The sequence below is a fragment of the Manacus candei genome, unplaced genomic scaffold (genome assembly GCF_025592945.1).
Source record: "Manacus candei isolate 608988 ecotype Guabito, Panama unplaced genomic scaffold, ASM2559294v1 h1tg000099l, whole genome shotgun sequence".
Classification (NCBI taxonomy): domain Eukaryota; kingdom Metazoa; phylum Chordata; class Aves; order Passeriformes; family Pipridae; genus Manacus; species Manacus candei.
This window is the reverse complement of record NW_026138147.1, coordinates 271,163-282,031: the sequence shown is the minus strand read 5'-3', so window position 1 is coordinate 282,031 and position 10,869 is coordinate 271,163. Positions and strand designations below refer to the sequence as shown.

Below are 10,869 nucleotides of genomic sequence, written 5' to 3'. Positions count from 1 at the left end.
GTGAAGGGACCATTGTCACACTGTGGAACCTCTTGGAACCAAGGGGCCACAGTGACACTGAAGAGTCTCCTGACCCCCCCTGTGCCTCCCCAGAACTCCATGGGATCAAGCAGAGCCGCTGCCTCCCCCCTGCCCCACGGACCGGAGTCGCCGGCTCTGCCCCGCTGGGACACCTCTGGAGTCAGCGTGTTCTTGGACAGCACAACTGACCTCAGGCCAGAGAGTTTCCCACATTTTACTTTGCCCCCTCTTTCCACTGGTTTTGGTTTTTGTTCTTTGTTCATTCAGGGGGAAAAGGGGGAAGGGAGGCACGTGTTGATCCCTTGTTTTGTCTTTACAAAAGGGAGTTGGGGCAGGGGGGAGAGAGGAGGCAATTTCTCTCTCGGCTCTTGCTTTGAACTGTTCTGTTGGTATTGTTGGTTTTGCTGCTATATTTCTTGTCAGTAAATTGTTATTTTTTCACTTATACCTCCTGGTATTTTTGTCTCCCTGTATTGGTGGGGAATAAAAGGGGAGTGAGTTCATTTGATTGGATTTCCCTCCCCAGTATGTGTCTTTAAACCAGGACAGGTTGCTCAAGGGCTCCCTGAAATTTGGCATCATCCACAAAGGACTTGAAAATACATTTGGTCCCATTGTACAGAAAGAGAATAAAGATGTTCTACAGTGGTGTTCAAGGGCTGGTCACTGAGGGGTTTCACCAGGAAGTTGCTGCCAAGAGGACTTTGTACCATGGATTTTTTTGGACACTCTTCATTCAGCCAACTTCCCACCCACCACATCTTCCACTTCTGCAGTCCAGTCTGGCTCTAAGAGACCACAGCAGACCACGTCAAAGGCCTTGCTGAAGTCTGGGCACACAACATCCTCTTCTATTCCCTCCCACAGGGGTTCTGCAATCCCTGCCTTGTCCTTCCCATGCCTGGCAATGGCTGCAGGAGGACTTGCCCTCTCCCCTTCCCTGCTGAGCCTGAGCAGTGTGGAACTCTGCCAACCCTCCTTGCTGCCCTGTTTGCAGACTGCTTCCATGTCTGCCTTTGCCAAGGCCCCAGGAAGCTCTGGGATGGCTCTGGCCTTTCCAAGGGTTTGGGAAAGGTCTCCCAGTGACACTGCCCAGCCTTCTCAGTATCCCTGACACCAAAACCTTTTCCATAGCCCACACTTCCAGAGGAGTGCCCAGGACACAGCACAGGTTGTCCTGCTGGTTCTGGAGAATGAGAAGGGATTTCTTCCTCCAGGCCAACCCCTCCAATGGGATTGGAGTGCAGTTGAAAGGTTTCCTCAGCATTTCCCTGGTGCCTCCTGCCCTGAAGGTTTGTGGCCATCAGGCTGGAGCTGAGGGGGTTGGGCAGGTGCCTGAGGAGGGGGTAGAACAAGGGCTGTGTCCAACTGTGCCAGGAGGGCTGTGCTGGGCAAGGATGAGGAGGCTGCAGGAAACAGTGGCACTGGGGAGGGGAGAGGAGCAGCTGGAGAGACCTTGTGCCTGCCCACGCTGGGCAGGAGCTGCCCCAGGATGGCAGCTCTGAAGCACTCCCAGGATGTCCCTGTGAACAGGAGGGGAAGATTGGATCTGAAAATGGAACCTGGAAAGCAGAGAGCAGGAGTGTCATGGTGACACTGCAGGAGAGTTCCAGCCCTGGAGCAAGGACACAGAAGAAGTGCCCCAGTCCATGCCCTGCCCTCAGAAGATCCCACAGCATCCTGGAGATGCTGGAAGGGAGCCCAGCTCTGCTTCACAAGTTCCCAGGGCCTGTCCCTGCCTGTGCTCCAAGGGCTTCCAGCCCCCAGGACTGTGCTCAGAGAGCACTCAGGCCTTACAGGGAGAAAGGGGCTCAGGAGGACAGTGTGGAAGGGGTAAGAGAACAGCTCTGGGAAGACCAAGCACTGCTGCTCCCTGGCAGTGCTGCTGGGCTGGGATTCTTGTCCCCTTCCCCTTTGCAAATACACCCTGTCCTGCAGTGTGCTGTCCTTTGGGAACAGCTAAGAAGAAGGATCTTGGACAAAGAAGGCACTGCAGGGTCCTTTATATGGTTTAAATACTCCGAGAGTACAATTCATCATTTATACATCTCTGGGTCAAAAGGTGAACACTAAATTAGAAGGCCGGTGCATAATAATATTTAATTGCACAGAAACTTATTGTGAGAACAACTCCATGAACTCCACAAAAAACCTGAGCAGAAAGGCTGGGCCATTAGTGAGACCCATTCTGAATGCTACAGCCCAGAAAACAGGCACTTGATTGCTCCTGGAAAGCATCCAGTCATCATTTCTCTCTGAGCATCCTTGAACTCCTGGTTCCTCAGGCTGTAGATGAGGGGGTTCAGTGCTGGAGGAACCACTGAGTACAGAACTGACAGGGCCAGATCCAGGGATGGGGAGGAGATGGAGGGAGGTTCAAGTGCTGACAAACAGGGAGACCACAGCCAGGTGAGGGAGGCACGTGGGAAAGGCTTTGTGCTGTCCCTGCTCCCAGGGGATCCACAGAGCACAGCCTTTACTGAGCTCGCTCGCTTCTACTTTCACACATAGAATATAAACATATTCTTGCAGAAACACTTAGGCATCCAGCAGCTGCCTTCAGCCAGACTGCTTTGACCTTGTACTCTTTATATCTCAAGGCTGTGACCATGGGAACTATCTAGTTAGCCTTACTGTTCTCATGGAAAACGGTCTAACACTCTGTAATCCTTCAAAGCCCTCAAGCTTCAGGGGCTTCGTGGGGCTGTGACTTCCCCCCACAGCTCAGCACTGCCCAGGATCCTGTCTGATTCTGAGAGTCCTTGAATTCTTCATCTCTGAGAGGAAAAGGTTTTGCATTTAAGTGCTTCTTCCTAAACTGAGAGAACAATTTCTATGTCCCAGTGCCTCCCCAAAGCCCCTGACTTTGTGTGCTTGGTCAAATCCTCCCTGTAAAATACCTTGTGGGGATCTGGAGCTGTGAGCAGGTCTGACCCTGCAAGAGCACGGCATCCAAAGGATGCTGCCCTCACCTCCAAGGGATTTCTCCTTGCCCACAGCCCTTCTCCCCCAGCCCTGGCAGCAGCTCCCGGGCCGGCTGAGAGCTGCCCCTGGCAGGCAGCAGAGTCCCTGCCCAGCACAGCGCCCTGGGCTGCAGGACCCTGCTCTGCCCCACAGCCCTGGGCACCCCTGGCTGCACCCCCGGCTTCACAGCCGGACTGAGATGCTCTTTAAGGTCCCTTCCAAGCCAAACCATTCCATGATTCCGGGACTGGTGGGGGAGGTGGTGGTCGGAGCCGTCGGGCACAGAGACCCCAAAATGCTGGAGTTTTCCTTTCTGGGTGGAGGAAGGAGGGGGCAGCAGAACTGACACCTTGGACTGACGGCAGGCAGACTTTGGCCTGTTTGGGAGAATGATTGCTGGAGTCCCTTGGGAGTCAATCCTGAAGGGCAAAGGAGTCCAGGAAGGCTGGAGGTGCTTTAAGAAGGAAATCTCAAAGCTCCAGGAGCTGTGCCCATGTGCCCTAAGACAAGCCAGGAGGCAAAAGGCACAACTTGATTAAACAGAGAACTTCGGCTGGAACTCAGGGAAAAAAGAGAGTTTATCACCCCTGGAAGGAGGGGCAGGAAACTTGGGGGGACTACGAGGATGTGGTGAGGTTATGTAGGGAGAAAATTCAAAGGGAAAAGGGCAAACCAGAACAGAATTTGACCATTGCACTTAAAGACAGCAAAAAAATGTGTCTCTGAATCCATGGGCAGCAAAAGGAGGGCTCAGGAGAGTCTCCATCCCTTGCTGGGTGGAGAGGGCAGCCCAGTGTCAGGGGAGGAGGAAAAGGCTGAGGGACTTGTTGCCTCCTTTGCCTCAGTCTGTACTTCTAAAACCACTTGTCCTCAGGATCCCCTGAGCCCAGGGCTGGAAGCTGGTGATGGGGAGCTGAGTGAAGCCCCTGTAATCCAGCAGGAAATGCTCAGTGACCTGCCCTGCCAGTGACACCCCCACAAGGCCCTGGGCCCAGAAGGGATGCACCCGAGTGCACCATCCCACGGCACGGGCAGGACATCCAGGGGATCAGGCCCAGCCAGTGTGGGGTTGGGAAAGGCAGGTCCTGCCTGACCAACCTGGTCTCCTCCTCTGACAAAATGACCCCGTCAGTAGCTGAGGGAAAGGCTGGGGATGTGTCTCTTCTGACTTCAGGAAAGCCTTTGAGCCCATCTCCCCCAGCACCTCCTGCACAAACTGGCTGCTCATGGCTTGCCCAGGGAACTGTTTGCTGGGTGACAAAGTGGCTGATGGCTCAGAGAGTGGTGGGGGATGGAACTAAATCCAGCTGGGGCCGGTCACTAGTGGGGTTCCCAAGGGCTCAGGGTTGGGGCTGCTCCTGTTTAACATCCTTCTTGCTGATCTGGATGAGGGGATCAAGTGCCCCCTCAGTACATTGGTTGATACCATGAAGTTGGGTGTGATTGTGGATGTGCTGGAGGGCAGGAAGGCTCTGCAGAGGGATCTGGACAGGCTGGATCAATAAGGCCAAGTGTCAGGCCCTGCCCTTGGGTCCCAACAACCCCCTGGAACGCTCCAGGCTGGGGGCAGAGGGGCTGGAGAGCTGCTCAGCAGGAAGGGACTTGGGGGTGCTGCTTGACAGCAGCTGGATATGAGGCAGAGTGTGCCCAGGGGGGCAAGAAGGCCAAGGGCATCGTGGCCTTTGTGGAGAAGAGTGTGGCCAGCAGGAGCAGAGAACTGATTGCCCCTCTGTGCTGGGCACTGCTGAGGCCCCACCTGGAGTGCTGTGTCCAGTTCTGGCCCCTCAGTGCAAAAAGGCCACTTGATTCCAGGAGATTCTGCAGTCTCCCAGCTTTCCTTCAGATCCATGAGGCCCTCCAGTGTCACAATGGCCCTTTGATTCCAGGAAGTTCCACACTCTCCCAGAATTCCTCTGCTTCCATGAGCTTCGCAGGGTCTCAATAGGCCCTTGAGTCCATGAGGTTCCAAACTGTCCCAGGCTTCCTTTGGTTCCAGGAGACCCTGAAGTGTCACAACAGCTCATTGATTCCCTGACTTTCTCTGGTGTCACAATGACCCCCTTGATTCCAACAAAGGCACCCTATCTAAATTTGTTCTTTGCAAACTGTCCTTGCTGTCACCTCCTGGCAGTGGCTTCATGGCCCCTGTCAGAGCCAGCCCTGTCCCTGCACTGACCCAGCTCTGCTGCCCCACAGATGCTGGATCAGGAGGGGAAGGCCCACGGTGCAGGGCAGTGCACTGGGACTCATCCTGGAAGGGACCTCGGCAGGTTTCTGGGCCAAACCAAAGCACAGCCAGTGGAGAAAGGGACACAGGGATGGGCAGTTGGTGTGCTCTGCCACCTCAGGGGGAGATGTAGAGCTACAGGGACACCCAGCCCATGTGGATCCCTCCAGGAGATGGTTCCCAGGTCTCATCTAGGCAGTGGGTGCTCCGGTTTGATGTTCACTGGTGGTTACACCCACCCACACCCACACCAGTCTCATGTGCACACACACCAGTCTCACCAGAGTCTGGCCCCCCAGAGAACACAAGACCCCATCATTTGTCAATCCCACTCCAGAAAGTGGCACTGGGACCTCCCTCCAAACCCAGAGCACAGAGTTCCCTTGTCCTAAAAAGTTCTTGGCAATGGAGGGATGAAGCAAACGGGACAGACTGTGGGGATCCCTTGCCGGGCATGGCCAGGGATGGGCACTGACCACTCACCTGTTTGCACGTGACCAGTGAATCTGAACAATCGGCCCCAAAGACTGCTCAGAGACATTCTTTTATCTTTAAGCAGCAAGGTATTTGTTTATTCAACCTTGGGAGCAAGCCAGATCGCACTGGACAAAGTTGCTCAACTTGAAAGTGCAAAACTAAGCCATTTTATACGCTTTAGATACAGGGTTACCTCATTTATTATACATATTAATAAGCAGGCTGGTCTCTGGGCAGAGTCTTTCCAGACATGCCCAGTCTTCTACTGTGGGGGGCTTCTCCCCAAGCCTTCATCCCTCTGGTGGTCGCCATGGACGTCTTCCTCAATTTGACCTCTTCAGTCAGGTGACCTGAATTCTTCAAGCTTGCAAAATCCTGGCTCTGGGCCTTCTAGATCTTATTCAAACATCTGGGTTACCTAATTTATTACTGTGTGTGTACTACTCCTATTCTTTCTATAATAAGGCCTTTGGTCCAGTGACCAGAACAGAACATGAGATTAACCAGTGCTCCGAAAATGTTCTTCCAGCAAAACAGGTATTGGGTTTCTCAGCAGGCCAAGATATCTCAGTTAACTCTTCTAGGCCTGGCTCCTGTTTCAATCCTCCTTCTGGCCCTTCTTGTGGATGGGCATCACATGAGCACCTCCACTCATCGGGTCCTCCCTAGTGAGCCAGGACTGATGGTAAATGGTGGAGGGTTTCTGCTGAGCTCTCCCTCCAGCTCCCTCAGCACCCTTGGATGAATCCCTTCTGGTCCCATAGACTTGGGAGTGTCTCAGTGGCTCAGCAGATCACCAGCTGCTTCCTCCTGGATTACAGAGGGTCCATTCTGCTCCCTGTCCTTGTCTACCAGCTCAGGGGGCTGGTTGTCCTGAGGATAACAGGCCTTTCTGTTAAAGACTGAGGCAAAGAAGGCATTAAATGCCTTGGCCTTTTCCTCATCCTTGGTGACAGTGTTCCCCCCGGTGTCCAATAAAGGATGGACATTTTCCTGTGCCCTCCTTTTGTTGATGATGTATTATTAAACCCTTTTTATTACCCTTTACAGAAGTAGCCAGATTGAGTTCTAGCTGAGCTTTTACCTTTCTAATTTTCTCTCTACATGGCCTAACAACATCCTTGTACTCTTCCTGAGCTGCCTGCCCCTTCTTCCAAAGGTCATAAACCCTTTTTATTCCCCCAGTCCCTGCTCAGCCAGGCCAGTCGTCTTCCCTGCTGGCTCATCTTGCAGCACACATGGACAGGCTGCTCCTGGGCCTTCAAGATTTCCTTCTTAGAGTAGGTCCAGCCTTCCTGGACCTCTTTGTTATTAAGGACTGTTTTGCAGGAGACTGTCTCAACCATTTCAGTGTCCTGAACAGGCCAAAGTCCACCCTCCAGAAGTCCAAGGTAGAGGTTTTATTGACCCCTTCCTTACTTCACCCAGAACTGAAAACTCCATCATTTCATGGTTGCTGTGCCCAAGACACCTCTGACCATCACATCTCCCAACAGCCCTTCTCTGGTCAAATCTTCCATCTCTCTTGACCAAGCATTATTCCCTTGCCAAGTCTCCCATCTCCCTTGTCCCCGTTCCCCTTGACCTTCCCAAATCTGCCATCATGTTGGGAGCAGCTTTCTGATGACATTCATGACTTCTGACTCTTTGCCTTCCCACAGATCAGCTGGGGGCTACTCAGTTCCTGTGACAGAAGTGACCTCACAGCTGGCACCCAGAAGGACAAGGAGCTCCTGGGCTGTTGGTCCCTGCCCAGTGCACCCAGCAGTCCTGCACCGCTCCTGAGGTACCTGCCTCAGCTCAGGCCTTCCAGCTCGTGCTCCAAAAGAGCTCCTGTAGGTCCTGGGACACTTTTCCCAGTCCCACATGAGGGCTTCAGTTACCCTAGAGAATGCTGGAGCCACTGGTGGCCTCTCTGCAAACAGCTGACTCAAGCCCTGAATGTAGATTTTAGGAAATAGTGGAGCCCTCTGACATGAAGACTTCTGTGTACTCTCTGGAGAAGTCTTCCTTCCCAGATGAACCATGAATGTTCTTTGTGCAGTCATTTCCCAAACACATTTTCTACCAACAGTTTGAGTGGTGAAACATTGCTCAGAGGTTCTTCTCAGTTGGTATTAGCACATTTTATATGTCTCCTTCTTCCTCGCTTTTTTTTTTCTTCCTCTCTATTTTTGATGAGCTCTCAAGGAAAAGATTGCTTGAATTGTGGGATAACTCAGATTGGAAGAGTTTCCTGTGCAATGGCCCTTGCACCAGTGTCTTCAATTGGATCAGGTGTGACTTTGGTCACCACTGTTCTGATTAATTCTTATAATCCACTTGACCTGTGGTCCTGCACACCCCCTCTGGCATGTGTAAGCATCTTCCAATTCATTCAGGTTTACTCAGCTGTGCAGCAGAAGCTGCTCCAGGGATCTCTGAAGCGTCAGACTCTCCCCCCAGGACGGCAGTCGCCACATTTATGCCCCAGAAAAGGCCTGGGCACAGCAGGATCTGCCCATCTCCAGGACTGCCTGGACTTCCCTGGAGGGTGTCCCTGGGCAGGTCCCACACAGTTCAGGCCAACAGCTGATTTTGAAGGTGACTCAAAATTGTTGCTCCTTTTGGAGTTTGTTAATTTTTAAGGGTCTTGACTGAATTCAATCCCTTGGTTTCAAGCTGATGGGCTCTCTCAGACCAGTCTCTCCTCTCATCTATGTGGACAATGAACTGGGACCACTCAGGGGACTAATGACTTCAGTGCTCTGGCTGCACATCAACACAGCTTTGTTTCATTGCTTCAAACCCACCATCCCCTCTCCTCCCCCTGGCATTTCAAATCACCCTGGTTTTGGAGCCATGTGCTCTGCTCCTCTCTGCCTAAAAACAAAATCAAAAGATGAAAGGGAAAATGCCAGTCTTTATTGCACATTTTTTCTCATGCTTCTTTCTGTGAACTGTGAATTTTCATTTAAAAGCATAACAACTTAATTAATCGGAGATTTGAGACTTGAATAATGAGTTTCATCTCCTCCACTGCAGGCCCTTATGGAACTTGTTTTCTCCAGGCTCCCTCTGTAGTCAGTGGAGACAAGAGAAGGCTCTGGAGGCTGGGTTCTCCCAGTCTAAAACTGGCAGGCAAAGGAGAGGTTACAAATCTCTTCCTGGCACTGTTCTCTTGCTCTGCATTTGGGTTGGAACATTTGACAGCAATAGCAACGAGCAACTGTATGGCAACAAGTGCCTTTTTGTGCAGACGGGTGTGAGGTGGGACTCTGTGACACACTGTGTGGATCCATAAAAAATTTTGGTCATTATTTAGAGTACTAAAAAGTCAAGTTATACTTGGTCCCTATTCTGCTCTCCCCTCTCTTTTCCTGAAGAACCAGAGAGCAAGAAGCTGTGGCAGAAAGCAGGGGATTGCAAAATACTTGATATTGCTTATTTTGGAATCAACAGATTCTCAGGGATTCCCAGTGCAAAAGGCCAACACTGAAAAGTAGAGACAAGAGCTTTAAACATGCAGAGTGGATGTGATTTCATGGGTTAGCATCTGTGCAGTAGAAGAGAGGCTTTTGGCACACAGGTGTGACAGATGTTTGCCAGAGGTCTGAGTGAGCCTGGGATTTCCCAGGAATGGGGTGAAATAGCCAACAACCTCTTCAGAATCCTCTGTTCTGGTGAAAGAATTCTTTGTGAGTATTTGGCAAAGTAGAAATAAGACAGCAAAATCTCTGAGGACTCTGAGTGAAATGTGAAACAGAAAAATCAGGGTGTGAGAATTGCTTGAAGGACGATCTCTGGGCTGTACAGGAAGAGTGCAGGCAATGAAAGGAGCAGAGAGGGAAGGACAGAACATTTTGTCCAGCCTGTGAAATTATCACACTTGGCTTTGCCATGTTCCTGTCCCGGCAGGATGAACTGAAATTCAGCATGGGAGCAGCAAATGAAACAGCAGTTACTGAGTTCATCCTAGAGGGTTTCCCAGGGCTTGATCAAAGCCTGCAGCTGTTTCTCTCTGTGATCCTTCTGCTCATGTACCTGACAACAGTGACAGGGAATGCAACCATCATTTTCCTCGTGTGTGTGGATCACCACCTGCAAACCCCCATGTACTTTTTCATTAGCAACCTGGCGTTCCTGGAAATCTGGTTTACATCCTCCACAAGCATCAAATTGTTTGCCATCCTGAGTTCTGATCAGAAAACCATCTCGCTGAGCAGCTGCTTTGCCCAATCCTATTTCTATTTCGCCCTGGGCTGCACAGAGTTTGTCCTGCTTGTTGTCATGGCCTTTGACCGCTGGGTTGCCATCTGCCACCCCCTGCACTACGCTGCCACCAGGGAGCCTCAGCTCTGCCTCTGCCTGGCTGTTGCTGCCTGGCTCATCGGCTTCACCCTCCTGAGCTACCGCCTGCTCTTCCTCTCTCAGCTGTCCTTCTGTGGCTCCAACAGGATCCCCCATTTCCTTTGTGACAACTCCCCCTTATTCAAACTGTCCTGCTCTGACACCAGCCTGCTTTGGAAAATAGACTCTGTTTTCTTATCGTGGGTCGTGCTGGGTTCCTTCTGTTTAACTCTGGCATTTTACACGTGCATCCTTTGCTGTGTTCTGCAGCTTCCAGCAGCCTCTGGGAGGAAGAAAGCTTTTACCACCTGCTCTTCCCATCTCATCACCTTATCCATTGCATATGGGAGCTGCCTTGCTCTCTACATGTGTCCTTCAGCAGATGTTTCCTTGAAGACCAACAGAATTGTAGCTTTGCTGAACACAGTCCTGTACCCATTCTTAAATCCCTTCATCTACAGCCTTAGGAACAAGGCTGTGATACTGGCACTGAACAAATCCATTGCCAGTACAATAACAAAGCTTTTCCCCTAATCCTGATGCATTTCTGGACATAAATTCCAAGGATCTGCTCTCATCTGTTAAACAATAGCAGGGCATATGTGTGTGACCTCCAAACACGGATGCCTCAGGAGATTTGTGCTCTTGTCAGCTTGTGTCAGGTTAAGTGATAAGAAGCTCATCTGCACACACAGACAGGGCACTAACAGTGGGAGGAGGAGTAACTCAGTTAATGCTCTGCCCTGGCTGCTCCATCACTGCAGGGCCATCAGCTCTCCAAGAATCCATCTCCAAACAGAGAGAGCACAGAGGAACAGTGGCAAGTGACAACCCCAATGCCAGGCTCTGGG

General features: G+C 51.6%; 1 protein-coding gene across 1 annotated transcript; it reads left to right on the top strand.

The window, feature by feature from the left end:
- The first annotated feature begins 9,412 nt into the window (after window positions 1-9,412).
- On the top strand, window positions 9,413-10,552 carry LOC127461286 (olfactory receptor 6F1-like). Its single transcript, XM_051768965.1, has one exon. It carries the CDS (start codon window positions 9,569-9,571, stop codon window positions 10,550-10,552), a length of 984 nt encoding a protein of 327 aa, XP_051624925.1. The 5' UTR covers window positions 9,413-9,568.
- The last annotated feature ends 317 nt before the right edge of the window (window positions 10,553-10,869 follow it).

Coding starts and splice junctions, on each gene's coding strand:
- LOC127461286 (XM_051768965.1), top strand. CDS start 9,569: ATGTTCCTGTCCCGGCAGGATGAACTGAAATTCAGCATGGGAGCAGCA.